Raw genomic sequence first — 18,786 nt, forward strand, 5'->3', positions numbered from 1 at the left:
ATAACTGTCAAAAAAGCAGTTGAACATTCTTTGCAATAATATATTTCCCAAGCTTTTCTCTGCAAGGGGTGAAAAGAAGAACAGTTGAGTCTCTGCAGTTATTTTTTATGTAATACTTGTCTTCTTTCAAACTCAGTCAATAACTTGCTGAGTGAACATCAAGCAGTAGAGTTGAATTGTTTTGTTGTCGGTTTTCTGACCTGGGCTTCAGACCCCCCCCCCCCCCCCCCCAAGAAACACGTCTGTTCTGAAGAATGTTTATTGCATCTGTGTAGACTTGTCTTAAATCATTTTCTTAAGAAATGTTGCAGTCTTTTTGTTGCAGTTCAAAAACAAGTAGTTGGTTTTCATGCAGGGATGATGCATATTATGTTTTATTTTCGTCTTAAGATTTGATTCATACAGTAGCTAGTGACTAATTGTGAAATTGTTGGGTAATGATTCTTTAGTGTAGCTTCTTCAGAGGGACTTGTTTCATGTGCACCTGTTGGTTAAATCGTAGTGTTTTTGCATTACAAGCACAAAATTGCTGAACAAATTAAACAAAGTGTTGTGGAATATGGAATTAAATACATGTTTCAACAGTGAATACACATAGTTTATATTCATGTTTTTTTACCCTAGTGATTGACATTGATTACTTGCTAAAGGCCAGCATTGGTTTGTAAATAAGGTTAAGAAAGATCGTTACTTTGCAGCATCTTGTCATTAGTCAGGTGTCATATGGGTGCATAATATTAAATGGAATGTTTATCGTAGAAGAATATATTTTAAATGATTTTATTATTTAAATTTTAATAGATATTAATCTACACTGAAAAATTAAAACTACTTTAATTTAATTTTACTTTTCAAAAAGAAAGAAAATACAACTGTCTTTATTTATTACATTTTATTGTTCTTTTACAGCTTTTACCTGGTTTATAGTGGTGGGTAGATTTATAGTGATCACAGTTTAGATGCTACCTGGTTTGACTTTTTAACCAAACTAGGGTGATGCAAAATTAAATATTATTTGAAATATATTCAACACAAATCTTTGACAATAAAAATGTTATTAATAATTATAACAATATCATTTGCGTCAATAGAAATATAACTTAATTCAAATATATATGAATATATATATATGAATATATTTCTTATGCATTTTGCACATTATTGATCCACCTCAGATCTTTCTGTCAGTATCAGCTCATTAAGAAAAGTAAAAAAACACAACCTTCACTCAGGATCAAAAATCTGTCTTTAAACTTAAAAGAAGAAGAAATAATAATGTCACATTTATCGTCATAATTACAGTCTTAATTTCTGATATCGCTCGATTTTAAATTTGCATCTTGATATAATAATAATTTGGCCATATCACCCAGCTCATGTAAAAAAAGTTTATCAAACTATTTACGTGTAATATTCCCATGATGAGCCTTGATTCTATTAATGTTTATATACTCTTGATTTTTAACACATTTATTTAATAAATGGAGATAATTTCCTACATGAATCCACAGAATGGATATCCTGTGTATTAAATATAATCCTTTACCTGTGAAAGTCCGATGTTGAACCTGACTGAAGTTGTGTATTACTAATAGAACATAGTTGATTATTTAAAATAAAAAATAAATCCACCCACCACTTGGCTATAAACCAACTGTCACCATTCTCAATCTACTGATCAAACCATTTCTCTTAAACAGGACCCTGGAGGCCGTTTGTCAACTTTCTCTGTTTTCCTCCCTTTCTCTGAACAGGTGTACCTGTCTTTGTCACTGTCTCATAACATGTTTCTGCATGTGTAAGCATAGCATTGACAGTTAATTCATATTAACCTCTTTTTTTCCTCCTTGCACCCCTTTCATTCTCTCTTCCAACGCTTAAAATAGAAGTGGAGCAAAAAGGTAAATAAAAGACACGATCCAAACCCTAGCTCCTTGTTTTGTGGCATCTGGTTGTAAACTACCTATTTTTCCCATGGTGGCCCCTACGATCCCATCGCAGATGTTACCTGTAGAATCCCCCCCCCCCCCCCCTTACTGTAATATTTATGGTTAGTGTTGTACGACAAGCGAAGTAAGGCTGGCCATAAAAAAAAGACAGTCAAAAAGGCAGCCAAAAGATGTAAATGGGGGTATATTGGCTGCAGTCCATAGGGGCTTCCTCTCCTCATTCTCCCTGGGTGCTTTCTCTACTCAGCAGAATCTCCTCTTGCCTGGCTTCCCAATCCTTTTCCATAGCATGCCATGGTAACAGTGTTTCTCGTCCCCCTTTTTCCCAAGCTATTGCTTTTTCTTCTATCCCTTTCGCTGTCCGAGCCCCCCTCCCCTCTCACTATTCTCCCCATTATCCTCACCTGACCACTTGCTGCTTTCCTCTGTTGATTCTTATGCCTCCAATGTCTCTAAGCCCAAACACCAAGAGAACCCCCCCTAATGAAAGTTTTTTTTCTTTTACTCTTTAATTTGAATGGTTGTGACATCTGCACCACTTTGTAATGACAACCCTCTCAGGTATATATCCCGTAGCAAAGGTGGCCCGACCGAGACACAAACATTTTGCCGACTGCTGCTCTCTCATAACCTCTCCCATCTGTTGCCGTGTGACTTTAGCTGTGGTTTACCAGACTAATTGTTTGGTTAAGTTTTGTTTCTGTTCTACTTCCCCTCATTTGTGTTCTATTCCCAACAGTAAATGCCAATGAGGCCAAGCTTCATTTTTTTTCAGACTACTTCTTACATTTAAACATTATGCTTAATCAACTCTCCTGTTTCTTTTTTTCTTTCTATGCACAAAACCAAAATCCGTACACTGCTTGTGAATATTGGCTGTAGCTGTTAGTCCTTTTGGCCACTCTTCAATGTGTGTTCGTCCCCACTCCTCTTGGACAACCTGTAAAAATAAAATGAAGACATTAGGCATTTTATTGATATCATATATAGTTTTATATAGTGTTATATTTCACCTGTTAACCTGTGCCTGTCTTCTTTTTATTTTATTCTACTCTTCTCCCATCACCAGTTTTTATTTGTCCCGGGACTCTGAAAGCTGTCGGCGAGCCGTCCTTTCTATTTGAAGCGGAGCAACAAGCCGGCGCCTGGTGCAAAGACCCGCTGCAAGCCGGCGACAAAATCTACTTTATGCCTTGGACTCCCTATAGGACAGACACTCTCATTGAGTATTCCTCCCTGGATGACTTCAAAAACGCCCGGCAAACCATCACCTACAAGCTGCCCCACCGGGTGGATGGCACCGGATTTGTGGTCTACGACGGCGCCGTGTTTTTCAACAAGGAGCGGACGCGCAACATCGTGAAGTTTGACCTGCGAACTCGTATCAAAAGCGGCGAGGCCATCATCAACAATGCAAACTACCACGACACGTCGCCTTACAAGTGGGGTGGCAAAACAGACATTGATCTGGCGGTCGACGAGAACGGGCTGTGGGTGATCTACGCCACGGAGCAGAACAACGGCATGATGGTGATCAGCCAGCTGAACCCTTACACGTTACGGTTCGAGGCAACCTGGGACACGACCTATGATAAACGCTCGGCCTCCAATGCCTTCATGGTTTGTGGAGTACTGTACGTGGTCCGCTCCACCTATGAAGACAATGAGAGCGAGGTCAGCAAGAGCCTGATCGATTACGTTTACAACACCAAACAGAACCGTGGGGAATACGTCGATATCCACTTTCCCAACCAGTACCAGTACATTGCAGCGGTGGATTATAATCCGCGAGATAACCAGCTCTATGTGTGGAATAATTTTTACATCCTGAGGTACAACCTGGAGTTCGGCTCACCTGATCCAGCACATGGTAAGTATCCAGCCCCCAGTCGTTTCTCCTTCACATAATAATGGTTAGATTGCATTTCTGAAATCGTGATTTTAGTCACTGTCAACTGCACTTCGATATTCCTTCGGTATTCCCCATCTATGTATCAAGTGTCACAGCTGACTGGTTTTTAATTTAGAATCTAATATGTGCTAGATATGTTACGAAAGCTTTGGAGTGGAGGAAATCATCTCAGGGGGGAACTGTGTGGTAAACAACACCTCAAAGCCAGTTTCCATATCATAAGGGATCAGTATCACAGGGATTTGGTGAGGTTTGCCTACTGGGTGATCCCTGAGTCCCTGGTGCTAAGGCTTGAGGGACCCCTGCTAGCATATCGCCTTTTTTAGAGTGTAAGACCGGGAGAGAGAGGTGTACTCTCAACCCGGGAAACATACATGCCTGGACAGGTGCAAAGTCTCGCCTGGGGCAAGGTTAGATCATTCTCCCAGTGACACTGAAGCTCCAAATATCCATCGGCCATTAAAATAAAATATTTCACACCCTATGGGAGGATTCTCAAGATTTAAAGTTCTGTCTGAGAAAAAAAAGAGATGGGAGACACAAGGGAGACGAATCAATGACCCTGGGTCATATCATTAAAAACATACACTATGTTTTTAATTTAGCTGTCAAGAGCTGAGGGGAGGCTAGCCTAGGCTTGCTATAGTCCTTACGCTGAGACTATAATAACAGTAATTACACTAATCCCCTCCACACCCAGACTTTAAGTCCACGTAATGTCCAACGCATTCAGTAATGAGCCACGGAGGTCAAGCAACTTTTCACAGATTATCCAAGAGCTCAATATTTGTTCATGTGTTTGCAAGTCCAATCTCTTATTGATGGGGCACGTATGGGTGATGGTGGCTAAATCCAGTTCAGCCAGTGGAGCCCCATCAATCTAGCCCGACCGCGGCGAGCTTGACATTAACAAAGACTGCAGTCCAGATCTGAAAGCAGCATTAAGATGCAGGGGGGTTACACTGAGTAAAATCCTGTAACAGCCATGAGTAAGAAGATTAAAAAACATTTTATTTTTAATTTTTCCAACATCTTTGAAGCTCGTCCATTTTTCAAAATTAAATATTTGCATGTAACAAGTTAATTTTGAAAGGCTCAGGAATATGCCACTGTCTGATAACGTCCTTATTTTAGTCATGTCCAAAAAAAATAATTCATTCACTTGTGCCGAGAATTTCCAATGAGCTTATTTGTAACCAGCACTTTGAATTTGCAGACAGCTGCTGGACAATGGTCATAATATTACCCGTTTCTGCTCTCCAATCAAAAATATATCTGAGCATGTCTTTGCATGCCATTATATTTTTCTATACAGTAAACTGATTATCCAGCAGTCAAGCAGCAGCCTCCACAACACCTTTTTATTTTTTCAGCTTGGCTGTTATGGATTCTTGGAATAAGCCTTGCATAGATTGGCTGCACGCTCAATTGATTTATTCAGGTGTTGAATGGACACTGATTACCGATAGAGAAATCAGTGGCTTTACCCTGAAACGAGACGTATTCATGTTACTGTTGTGTGTTGTGCCTGTGTGCAGGAGAAACATGCTTTACGTTGTTGATCCTCACAATCAGACCCCCCCACGCACCCACAGGAACCCACTACACTTCCTGTAGAGAATCCTATATCAAAAACTACTCATCGGATCACCTTCCGACTTGGCGGATGTGTTTCAGGGAACCTAACGCTAACTTAACACTCGTTTTCCGCGGGTCAAAAAACCCACTAGCGCCCACTAACATCTGTCTTTTGTTGGCAATGGGAATGGATACAATCAGCATTTACTCCCGGGTCAAATGACTCTGCAGTAGACAGAGGTTTTTATCACCTCCAATCAGCAGTGATGGAAACACAACACCTGGGTGAACGTGGCAATTTGTCAAGACGGCGAGGTGGGAGAGCTTCTGTTTTGCACCGCGGGGGGCAAGTGAAGTAAACTCCTCTACCAGCTAGTGTTGGTGTAGAAGCGGTTGTGTATTTGATTATTTGGTGCAATTACGTGAACATCACAGAATGTTGCTCTTTGGAAATTATAATACCTTTTTAATCATTTTGAAAAGAGCAAAAAACATAGTTACTAGTTTTTAGTCCCAGAACCAAACTGTACTCTATTTCCTGCCGTATTCACACATCTGTATTTGATGGTCAATAAGGAATCAGTTTTTCACTTCGTGTCAAAGGAGACATGAGCGTGGCCCCCGCAGCCGACTAATGTATGTTGAGATGCAGTCGATGTGTCGAAGGGAGAATGGTCCAAGACGATCATCAAGACGTCAATAAACTTGTCCTCCCACACGGCTGATGTTGGCACATAAATGACGGCACTTTTTTCTGGCTGTCACTGGACGCCCTCTCTGCGATATCTCCACGTCTGCTTCACTGAGCACTAAACCGAGCCGCCACAATGCCTGTGTGGAGGTAACAATCTAAGGTACGTGTTTTCTAAACGGCGCTCTGACAGAGAGAAAACCTGCAATGAAAAAAAAAAAAATACATTTCAGCTCTGCTCAAATCAATGCAAGCACATCACCAGACAGCCCAGCACATTAGCATGCAGGATGCATTGTTAATACGACACAGCAGGGGGGATTATTAATGTAGATGCTCGAGCTGTGCTAATTGTTTGGCTTTTTCCTTCAAAAGAGAAGACAGACGATCCTCAGGTTTTGCGTTTGAACGCTGAATTTTCCTCTTCAAGAGAATTTCAGAGCACGTACAGAGGATTTGTCAACGTCTTCGCAGGGAGCAGGGTTGACACTGTGTGTATTTGCTATCGTGCACTGCACTTCCTAATTCCTCCCTTTTCCAGATTTTGCAAATGCACAAAGACGCCTGTCACATGATGCGCTCCGTCATGAAATTCAATCACATCAAAGTGATGTTGAGACCCTGTGTGGCAGACAGTTGGGTACTTGTCAAGTCCAATAACGTCGCCCGTGTCGAGGGAAGATCATCTCTTGTAGGATTATGGGGGAGTAGATGGGGTCACATCCAGCAAGCGGCTTCACTGGAAGTGGACATTAAATGGGTCAGTAAGTCCCTCGCTTGGCTTTGACCAACAGCGCAATAATCCACTCGTTTAACCATGGCTTCAAGCCTGCTTTCCCTTTCTGCATATAGGATCTAATAGAAGGACATATTCCTTTGTTGCATATTGTAAATGAGATGATTAAATTGATTTAAATGAGGTATTCCCAGACAAAACCCATTATGCACCCATTTCTATGGGTCCATTTATTCACGCCAGGCTCTGGAATGTGGTCTCAAACCACACGAGTAAGCATATCCATAGCTATTTTTTACCAGAAGTGTGCACAAACAGAACGATGGGACACAGGTGAGCCCTGGAAACCTTTTATTCATCCCTTGTTGCAAAATTAGATTCGGAATCACTTCCGTATAAAAGCCCCCAGTGCTGCAGTTAACGCCCACACAAATCAAGGCCTCCTCCTTAATTGTTCAAATGTCAATACATTTGCATACAGCCTCAATCTTTGCTGCAGCCTCAAATTATACATTTGCATGTGGGGATCGTAAGGGAGCGAACGACCCAATTTGTCTGAAATTATAAGTTGCGGCCCCGGTGACGCCGCGTGCCAATTAGCTTACAAAACTCTGCATGTGGTCAAACAATGCCCGGTAGCTGCGTGTTGGGAAAGTGCTTTACAATGCAAAAATGCTCAGCTGTTACCGTCGCCTGTGAGTCACATGCATTAGCAGCCACCCCGGAGAGGCTCCCTCTTATAGGCTGATGAATACACAACTCTCGAAAAAGCGCCACCATGATTCATTCCCCGTCTTCTGCGGGGCCTATATAGAGGTCAACTTGTGCACGGCAACATTTAGAGTTAAAAGGGACACACACACACACACACACACGCACACACACACACACACACACACACAGAGATATAGATACTTTTAACGACAACAGCTTTCACAGCCATCTCAGGTGGTGAAATGGCTCAGACTTCTGGCTGCTAGATGTGTGACAGTGGCACAGGAGAACGGATCGGGGTCTGCTCAAAACGGCCAATTTGTTTGTTTGCCTTGGCAGGACTCTCTCTCTCCCCAACCCCCCCCCCCCCCATGTTCTCTCTCTCTCTTACCCTCTCTCCGTTCATCTCCCCAAGTGGACAACGGTGTGAAAGCAGAGTGTATTGATGTGGAAAATCACCTTCTTTGTTTTTGTTTTTCTGTCCCCCTGTCATATTCTTGTTCTTGCTGTTTCCTTCCCTGTCTGCCTCCATCTCTCTCTTTCATTATCTCTCCATTGCAGCCTTTTCTCTCTTCGGTCACTCTCTCTTTCTTCCTATCTTCCCTCCTTCTGCCTATAGACGCTCATTGTTCTCCTCAGATCACCTCCTCCTTCTCCTCCTGCGCGATCAGCCATGAGCTGGGTCTTACATCTGGACACGGGCGCACATCCTCGCATATGCGTCTGTTTGGCTTCTTTCCGGCTTAAGTCCTGGTCAGACTGTTCAAATCATGCCCGATGAGAGCGGAGTGCACTAAATGACAGGATTTAAGTAAATCCTTCGCTGTGCCTTTGGGAAACTGTAAACACACACACACACACACACACAGTGACTGGACAAAGATGACCATCACCCACATGACATCCAGTAGATCACACACAACAGACAAACATTAGTTCCGTGCTGGAGCAGATTGGTAAATAACAATGTTTATATTTATATGATCTCATTACACTGCAAAAAGACTCCTAAAAAAAAAATTGGGGTTACTCTTAAATTGAATGTTGTCCTACATTGGCCTGGATTGAGCCAGGCTTCTTGAAAGGTGGCATTTCTTTCAGAAGCAGCAGAAGTAATGGAATGTCTTCTCATTTAAAATACATCCATTAAAGTTGTGAACTTTGTTCTGGTTCTTTCTCTTTACCCGATCGAAACTGTCATCAACCAACAATCTGCAGCCAACGGCTGAGACTTGATGTAAACATCCTCTAAAATGAGCTTAACTTGAGGCAGACCTGTGTGGTGCTGGTAGCAGGAACAGGCTAATTCAACAAGTACCTTATGTTTTTATGGCACTTACATTTGTCCGTGAATCTTTGTATTTTTGAGTCGTTAGGACACTATTGGCCAGTGTATGTTCTGCAAACGCTCCCCTTCTTTACTGCTGGCCTTGTATCTCCCTATATGCCAGCTTCTGTCTTTATTCCTCCCCTGTAGCTTTCTTAACCACCATTTTATGACACAGTGTGACGTTATGCCGTCTACACCGTGACCCACTGGTATCGTTCTCGGTTACGATATCGGGGCTGAATTTAACTGGGGTGATAAAAAATAGGGGGGTGGGGGGGGGAATCCCACTATGGGGATTTACAGTCTTGTTCACAGTGTCTGTGATATTACATCGTTGGATACTACCAAACCACCCTCGGTGTCTGGTTGCAATACAGGCTACTCAGCACATGAGGTCGGGGGGGGGGGGGTCACCTGTTTCCTCTGAAATCCGATCGTGATCTCTGCCGCTCCTCCAGCGCCGAACATCGTGGAGACACGACGGCCAGTGGTTGCAAGCCAGGTCGGGGGGTGGGGGGGTCGCTCATCCCTTATCCCAAAACACACCTCAGGATAATGATTTCTCACAGTCCCGAGCTGCCAGTCACCACTTCTCCCGGAACGTCTCCCCCTCTGATGTTAAACGGGTGTGCGCGGCGTGCCCCGATGAGCTGCTGACAGAGTATGTGGGCAACAGCAAAACTCCCGGGGTTGTGATTTCGGATGTCACAAAGAGATGTTTGACATGAAAGCGAGAGGAGGGGGGGTGCGATTATGTCTACGCTGAGCCCAACAGCCAAAGGGATCCACAGCCTCTTGTTCGATTACAGTCCGTCTGTGAAACAAGGCATATTTAGAAGAATTATTACTCATCTCCCCCCCCCCCCCCCACACACACACACACATCACTCCCTGACACACTTCTTTGAGGACATTTCTTTTACCGAGGGCTGATTTTTGCCTCCACGTACGTCTGTGTTCCCGCCAATCTGCATACTACAGGTTTGCAGGACTTTTTGGTGCCGCGCTGCTTGTGTTGACGTGTGCAGACGCAGCCCAGCGGATGTAAATCTGTGTGCAAGTGTGTATGAACAGCCCCGGAAATAGACACCCTCCTGTGTGCGCGGCATTAAATATCAGTCCGCTTGGCACACTTTAGAGTTAATGCTTGAAATTTGAGGCACGTACTGTACCGAGAGAGAGCTGCGAGGAGAAGAAGAAGAAGGGGGGAAAGAAGGCAAGGGCTGGTGTCTGGCAGCTGCTGTGTCTGTTCTCTATACTTTGGTGTCATTTTGTGTGTGAGGGTGTATATGAATGTGTACATGTGTTTATAAGAATGTGTGCGCTCGCATGCGTATGTGTGGGAGACTGACTGACTGACTGACTGACTGCCTGACTGACTGCCTGCCTGCCCGCGCCCATGTGAATCAATGTGTTTGCGCTGAGGGGAAGGGAAATATTGGACAGAGCAGTAAATAACATAATCCAGCTATTAGGTTCTGTTCCCCACGACATGGACACGCACTGCACACCCCCTCGCAAGGACATGACTCGTGGGAAATTATCCGAATTTTCTCTCAGCTTTCTTCATATTTACTGCTGATGCACAAGCAATCACACGCCATGGCCCCCCCCTCCACAGCAACCAATGCAGCACGGAGCGAAAGACGTGTAATCCAATTTCCTTTGTGTATTATTGTTATTATTGGTAGATATCGAAATGCATCACAAATGTATTATAAATCATCACACTATTTCATAGCCGAGAGCAGCTCCACTTCCATCAGCGCGGCTGCACCGGGGGAGGACTGAGCGAGTGCCCGTTTGAAACGCCGATATTTCAGTGGCAGCATTAGCACGGGGAATAATTTACTCTTAGTGTGTTTTTTTTCACAGTTCCAACACCTTATTTCAATTAATCTACACTCGGCTGAACGACTTGAAAACCAGTGGGACATTCATTTACCGTCCACCCACTATATTCTCAAAGTCCCCAGACAAACAGGGCTCCTAATTGCAGAAGCAGACTTTGGAGTTGCTCAGACTTCCATAGACTTTTTAACGTTGTTGCTGTTGCTTCTCAATGAGGAGGAGGAAACCACCCAGGATTCACATGTGAAGACCATTTTTCAACAGGTCAAAAAAAAACAACCACTAACACTTGGTAACATCTGGTTTCTTCTGCAATGGGAATGGGTTCAGCCGCCATTTACTCCCGGGTCAAATGACTCTGCAGTAGACACAGGTTTTTGGTGGTGATGGTAACAAGATACCAAGGTGAACACGCTAATCTGGCTAAACAGCGCCTCAGTTTTCGCTGCGTTTATGATGTCGAACATTATCTCCCTGCAAAAAGATGACTTTCTACAGTCTTATCACAAAATAAGTTTCCCCACAAAAAATAGAGCCAATAGGCGGATCTCCTGAACGGCCTTGTTTCACATCACCATGAGTTGATTACAGAGGAGGGGACGAGGGAGATCTCATGATCATTTTAACTTTGCATGTGGCAAATTAGCTGAAATAAATGCTAAATGCATGTTCCCTTCCCAGTTTTCCTCCGTCACTCAACAGCACCTGATAATGTGTTTGAAACATTACCCTGATGAACAGCCATGCGGCGCCGACTAAAAGTGAAGCTATTAACCATAATATGAAAGACCCACACGCTGTCAGTGTTCATTTGTCACCGTGGCGTGACTGCAGAGTCCTGGTAAGGGCTCATCTGGGCTTCACCTGAGAGCGCTGATGGGGTGTGTGTGTTTGTGTGTGAATGCGTACATGTATGCATATGCTCTGACAACACTCGAAAAGGCGCGCTCCTCCCCTGGATCCCTGTCTCATTGTCTGTCATCAATCCCACACCCCCTAACCCCCAGTGGTAATAACAGAACCACAGCGATACAGCCGACTGCAACAACGTGTGGGCGTCCAATCACACGAACGGGTTATGCATAAGTCTGTCCTGACTATTTGGAGGGGGAAGGGGGGGGGGGGTACTTCGGAGAGTAGCACCGCATGCGCTCACACTCTGTGACAGCTAATTGAAGGTTCCCCTTGGGCTGAGTGCAGCGGAGACGTAATAATCAAGGCGCCTGTCCTATATAGCCCGAACTTGGGATTTGCTCCTTTTGTCATAATCAAAGGAATATTGAGCACAGATGTGTGTTTCCACAGCGGAGAGAACAGACAGATCTGTGTGTTTGTGTTGTGCATCACAGAAGGTTTAGAAAAAACACTGCAGCAGCGGATCAGTGGCAACACGTCACGTTTCAGAATGTAAAACGTATCCATTCAGACATCGAAGTGAGGAAGTGACCAGTCGAGAGGGGTGTCCTGTTTAATACCTGCAGGGTTAATTCCTCGCCGGCTTTCATTGGATTAAATTAAACCAAGCTATGCCATAAAGGTAATAAGATTACTGTGTCGCTGGCAGGATTACGGTCTGACGGGAACAGCAGTGGTCAGAGAGACGCCGCATTGTTTATTATGCGGGAAGCGTAGCCTACGTTCACATTAGCCTCTTTTTCACGCAGGAAAGAGGATTAGCTAGCAGCACAAACACGAAATGAAACCTACCCACAGGATTATTCTAGCCCTTCTACTTATGTCCTTTTCATAATGTTCCCTGTTAATGAAGCTGTTTAATGTACAGCTGAATCTCCGTGAGGGTGCACACGACTTTAAGCTATGCCAGCGCCATACCCCTCCCATTGGATCAGCAAATCCACCCCACGCCCCTTTCCCAAAGCCAAACCCATCCATTCCGCTGTGGGGCAATCCCCCCTCCAAAGCTTCAGGAGAGCCAAAACCCATTAGTTCCTGCCATGTATTAACCGAGTCAAACATTAATTACCGCCACAGTTTCGCTGATGGCAGGTAACAAGAAAGGAAAAAAAAAACACTTCAAAGAAATGTCATCGTGCATGTTGTAACCGGAGCTCGGAGCTCGGCGTCCCCGGCAAGCCGCGACAAGCAGCCGCTCCTGACGGAGGAGTGTAGACAAGATACAGTTGTTAGTTGACATGCCGAAGGAATGTGCTGGGATCACAGCAGATGCCTTTTTGATTTATTGGCTGCAGTCGCTAGCCCTTCATCTCGCATCGCGCTGCCGAACGCTGATTGATTTCCATTTTTATTTCCGTCTGGATCCTAAACTAGCCACCCATCGAGGGCTGCCGTCTCATCCTCTATCATCTTTCAGACCCTGGAAACGGGAAACCTGCAAAGGGCCTCGCGGTTTCTTGGGAATCTTCTGGAAGTTTGCCAAGCAACCCTGACCCAGATGTTTAAAAAAAGAAACAATGATAATAATTTACTCACTCTGTCGACTCACACTCGTTTCCTGTCAGACGGCAGCGCCAGAGGGAAACATTTGCATGTTTTTATGTTTTTTTCCTGTCTGACGATTACTTTCACCTCTGTGAGTCCTCTCAGCGAGCCGTGACAAGAAAGCAAGGGTTATCGCAATAAAAGGGTATTGGTGCAGAATAGAGACGGGCATTTCTCCCAGCCCGCTAAATGCCGGTGCAGGAAGGACGCTAAGCACAGGTCTTCTCTGAACCGCTGTGACAGCACGAGCGGCCGAGGATTTCACCGTTGAGTGAGAGAATGCAGGTAGGGGAGGAGAGGCGAGAGGAAGCTAAGGTGAAGGCAGCCGGCCAAGTCTGCCTTCGGCTCGGTGTCAAATCAGCCAGTCAGCTGTGTACACCTTCATGTCACCTCCCCTGCTCGTATCTGTGTGTGCGTGTGTGTGTGTGCGTGTGTGTGTGTTTGTGTGTGTGTGTTTGTATGTAGCTCCATAGCCCCCACCAGGAGGGAGAACACAAGAGTCATCTTCTCTGGTCAATAGAGCCTAATTCACCACAGGTAGCAGGCAGCCTCAAAGACGATTTCCCTTCAGCTCAACTGTGCTGAAGCCTTTCATCCACACCTTGGGGCCTACGGTGGTAGTAGCCTGTGTATGTGAGTGTGTGTGTTTTGGTAAGGGGGGGGTGCTATCTGCCTGACCCATTATCCAGTGGGAGCCTCTCCCCTCACAATCCGCTGGACGACAGGAACTGTCTTCTCCTTCTGCAGCTTGGCCGCGTTTGTTCCTGAAGTTTCCTTTGTGGGCATCTAATTTCTCTCTCTTCCTCCCCCCTTCCCTCTCTCTCTTTCTCTACATCTATATATATATTTCCCCTCGTCATGCCTCTGACTCGCTCGCCCTCTTTGTCACGGCGTCTCTTCGATGTTTTTTTCGCTCGCCGTTGTGCCACAGAGAGCGGCAGCGCTCCGCTCGAGCGGCGCAGCAGCACCTCTTCACATTCTCTGCATGCTCTACAGGCAGCCTAATGGAGGAAATCAAAGTACTCAAATGTGATTACGTTCAGTATGTGCATTGCATTCCAATCAGAGCCCCTTTGACTGATAGAGCTGTTCATTTTTTTTATGGGGGGATGTTTTTCTTTTTGTACTTGGAGGTTTGCAGCAGATTGATATAAAATAACTACTGTTTATCCACATTTCATCAATGGGAACTCCCTTATGGTGGACTTTTATGATATGTAATTACAGTGGCTCGATCACGTCTCTCCGCCGCATCACATGAGAAATGTCTTCATGGTTCTTTTCCTTAGTGGTTCATGTTAAATGTAAGGAGCGCCCTATTTCCTCCTTTCTCAGGACAGAAACATATTGTCTTTTGCCCGGGGCGCTGCATGAGTTACTGCGCACCTGTTTCCTCAGAGTCAGAGAAACAACTGTAAACTGAAGGTTTCGGGCTCCGGCGCCGCTGAGCATCCAGGTTCTCTGGTGAAATTGAATCAGCCGTGCAACAAAATCTCCCAGGCAAGACCGATTTGCCAGGCCGGAGGATGTTTCTGTAATTGTTGTCTTGTTGGCTGCAGACTGAGTGCCTTGGCTGAGCCATAGTCAACGGGAAGGCAAATACGCTTGTTGCACAAAGCACTTAGCAGCAATTTACACAACAGGATACTTGGTTGTATGAGCATCACACTGCGGCACATTTTGAGGGAAAAATTAGGAATGGCACTCGCCGGGCGCACCATTAAAGTTTTGTGGGGCACGAGGGCACCAGAAGGTCAAGGTCTGAATGCCTGCCACCGTATTCTCTGCCCTCGGTATAAACCACATGATGTGTCCCAGGGGTCCCACAATAATGCACTGACTCCGCAGGTGATCCGACTATTTCCTTTTCAATTGTGTTCCCTTTACTATATTGTGTTTTCATAAAGACTGATACATACGTGTCCCTCTGAGAGTCAAACTTAAAAAATGAAATAGTTTTATAATACTGCTCCACCCTCTTTTTTAATCTTTTTAGATTCACCACAGTCAGAAGCCACCGCGGCCCCGCAGCCTCAGAGAACCACAACCACCACCACCACCACCACGGTGCACCGGGGCGTGGCCAACACCACCACCACAACAGGGCTGAAGGAGGGCAGCAGGGGAGCGCCCAAGCCCCCTCCCGTGATCCCGCAGACGACTGCCCCTCCGCCTCTGGAGTCCTACCCTCTACCTGAGCGCTTCTGCGAAGCCGCCGAGAAGAGAGACATAATGTGGCCTCAGACCCAAAGGGGCATGGTGGTGGAGCGACCTTGCCCCAAGGGAACAAGAGGTAAACAGGCAACCGCCCCCGCCCTGCCGCCTCTCCCCTCAGGGCCGTGTTCTCGCTGTTTTCAATATGACCTATACAGGCTGTTAGATCTGTCCTGGCACACAGTATTTTTTTTATCTGTAACAACCACCAGTTTTCATTGGGAAAACACACCTTGTAATGCATTTTGGTTTTAACTGTGCCATCGCAGGTCGAGACGTGATTAAGCGATCAGTGTTTGCCGGAAATAGGACCCAGCTGTTTCTCTCAAAGTGGAGACGTGCAAAGTTCATTTGATTGCTTGAAATAAGGAATAATCAGGACGTGAAGATTAATGTAACGACTTTGTAGCAAACATATTTGTTAATTTACACGTTTGGAGTTCTCATCATCCAACGAATTTCAGTGGAATTGTCCTCTGACATGATTTGAACTGTGAAAAGCAAAATATCTGTAAGGGTCTGCACACAGCAACAGTGTGATATGAATGAATTTTAACGTTTGTAAATATGTTGTTTGTGTGTGAATTCTCCCCGTGAAGGACTTCATGGTAAAAAATAAGTTTGACGTGACCTGATTGAACTTGACTTATCCTGCTTTTGTTTTCCATTTCAGGCACGGCGTCTTATTCATGTGTCCTTTCCACCGGGGCCTGGCACCCTAGGGGCCCTGATCTCAGCAACTGTACCTCCCACTGGGTCAACCAAGTCGCCCAGAAGGTTTGTGTGGGCTATGGCGTTCTGTGTTGTTTCTGTGCAGAGTGTGTTCCTCTGCACAGAGTAGAGGGAGTAGAGGCAAGACAAAATAGTGGCAACACGTCCCTGTGAAGAACTTCAACGCTGAATTACTTTTAATTCACTGTTAAAAACATGGCAGTAAATCTGGGTCAGATTAACTTGAAAGCACAATTTGAGAAAAGAGGACTTTGATATGTGTTTCATAAGTAAAAACGCTGCAGAGACAACATCTGTACTTCAGCTGCAAAATAAAAAAACAAACAGATATAGCGTTAAGCACTTATATAATGTAGATCTGAAGGGGGTGCTGTATATAATGGTTGCACATCTAATAATTTGAGCCAGGTTGGTAGGATTGTATTTGCCTGCAAGTTAAAGGTCTTTTCCATGAACCTTATTTCCTCCACCCTGTGCATAATGTGTGTAGATCTCACAGCAGATCATTGTGTACCTGTACCTAACTTACCACACAGTAAAAAAAAAAAAAAACTGCTACCATGGCAACGTCTCTGGCGTGAAGAAGAACTAAACCCTCTTTTCGTGAATGGCCTTTCAAGGACTAATTCAAGTGTGATTTGATGCCGGGAGCGTGGCTGTGGATCCGTCCACGTCCGTCTTTCTTGCATTCTCGTGAACCTCACACTGCGTACGCCCCCCCTCCCCACCCCACAGATTCGCAGCGGTGAAAATGCGGCAAACTTGGCCAACGAGCTGGCCAAGCACACCAAGGGCCCCATCTATGCCGGGGACGTCAGCTCGTCCGTGCGCCTCATGGAGCAGCTGGTGGACATCCTGGACGCCCAGCTGCAGGAGCTCAGGCCCAGCGAGAAGGACTCTGCAGGGCGGAGCTTCAACAAGGTAAGCGCAGCCGCCAAAATAAAAGCAGTGCTCTCAAGTGAAACACTAACTCCATTATCTCACATAGTCTGTCTTCGCTGAATCACTCCGCAGTCAAGGTTCACATGGCCAAGGGGCTTATGTGTATCTTTTTAAATGATAAATGCAGGAATTTTCTTTCGCTCCCCCGACAGTGATACAGTGTGTAGCTGCTGCTGTTTGTCACGTAGAGTGTGTCCCTTTCTTTTCAAAGTCAGGAAGAGAGGAGGAACAGAAAAACAGCAGACTAGCTGCATGATTTGCGACTTTGACGAGGAGCTGACATTTGTATTCACGGCAGCATTTTGTACATTTGTAGTAAAGGCCATAATTGGGCTCGTAATGCTTCTGCGATGTGTCAGTAAATGCAGCATTTCTCTAATGTCAGCGGAGGCCCTTTTATTCTTCACCCTTCAGGTAAGCAGGTCAGCGACGCAGCAGGCAGTGCACTAAGCGGTGGGCTGGAACCGCGACTGAATATTTAATTTTCTTTTGCATCCAGCGAATAGTCAGGACCTTGTTCTACAAAATCGTTTTTACCTGTGCAAATTGATGTCTCTGTTTATATCTGTTCTTTTTTTTTTTTTTTCTTTCTTTTCTAATTAAAACAAAGCTTCAAAAACGAGAAAGGACATGCAGGGCATACATGAAGGTACTGGAGCAATGTTTGTGCCAACTCTTCTTGCTGCTGCCCCCCCCCTCCTCCGTATCTGCCCCCCAGCCCAAGTCCAGCAGCATGTAACCCCTGCACTGTCATGCCCCCCCCCCTCCTCCTCCTCCTCCTCCCCCTGTGCTTCCTGCTGTCTTTTTGTTTTCGAGTAATTGCCCTACACACAGACACAACTGTACCCGAGGTGCCTTCTCAGTCAAAGAGGAGAAGTCAAGCCCAGTTTCCGGGGCGGCTTCTCCTCATGGATGTATATATGTGTCTCTGTGGTTTTTTTATGCTTTGACAGTAATGGTGCATTTTGGCTCTTTTCATTCTGATTTGTATGTTTTCTGAGTGTCTAGTCAAGATCGCACGCCTTGATGCATAACACCACAACTCAATGAACACCCTGTTCTTACATTCCTCTCATTGTTCATTCGCTGAAGAATTTGTCTCTTTTGTGACAATTCCCCCCCCCCCCCCCACGAAAAACTCCCTTCAGTATAAAACGCCGCTGAAAATGGCATCCAACACAATTTGCTGATTAAAATCCAACCCCCTTTGATATTTTTCAAGGACCTCGACCCGACCTTTCCCCCCCGAAAATGAAAATTGCGGGTCTCGTTTCACAAGGACGCAGGTTTTATGTCATTTGGTTCATAAATTAAAGCTGTAAATCTGCAACTCTGTCTGTTTAATAGGGGAAGACGGGTCAAATCATTTTTTTTTCCCCGTGTTCCATTGAATGCTACCAGGTTAGGTCCACACGACAGAGTATTTTGTCCATATATAACTCTCTACCTTTAGGGAGCTCATTGTCCTACACCTGCCACCAAAGTCACCCCCCCCCCCCCCCCCCACCAATCCAGATCTCTCCTTTGGGAGGGTATTAAAATGGATCGAGCTAATTAGCCAGTCAATGGCCGTGCGCTCATAAAAAGAAAAGAGGGAAAAAGGGAAAGAAAAGAAATTGCACCCGTGTCGTCGCACCACTTCCCTAAAAAATGACCCATCATCATTTTGTTTTTGTT

At 45.2% G+C, this 18,786-nt stretch overlaps 1 protein-coding gene across 10 annotated transcripts in view; it reads left to right on the forward strand.

Moving 5' to 3' along the window:
- The window catches only part of adgrl2a (adhesion G protein-coupled receptor L2a), a 97,768-nt gene that overhangs the window by 57,230 nt on the left and 21,752 nt on the right, over nt 1-18,786 (forward strand). For 7 of the 10 annotated variants that reach the window (XM_062395868.1, XM_062395871.1, XM_062395872.1 and 4 more), the window contains exons 5-9: nt 3,019-3,819; nt 15,218-15,514; nt 16,109-16,212; nt 16,903-17,088; nt 17,720-17,758. In XM_062395868.1, the coding sequence (XP_062251852.1) occupies nt 3,019-3,819; nt 15,218-15,514; nt 16,109-16,212; nt 16,903-17,088; nt 17,720-17,758 (1,427 nt within the window). The remainder of the gene's footprint in view (nt 1-3,018; nt 3,820-15,217; nt 15,515-16,108; nt 16,213-16,902; nt 17,089-17,719; nt 17,759-18,786) is intronic. The other 3 variants (XM_062395869.1, XM_062395870.1, XM_062395873.1) reach the window with 1 other exon arrangement.

Source organism: Platichthys flesus, chromosome 9 (assembly GCF_949316205.1).
Source record: "Platichthys flesus chromosome 9, fPlaFle2.1, whole genome shotgun sequence".
Classification (NCBI taxonomy): domain Eukaryota; kingdom Metazoa; phylum Chordata; class Actinopteri; order Pleuronectiformes; family Pleuronectidae; genus Platichthys; species Platichthys flesus.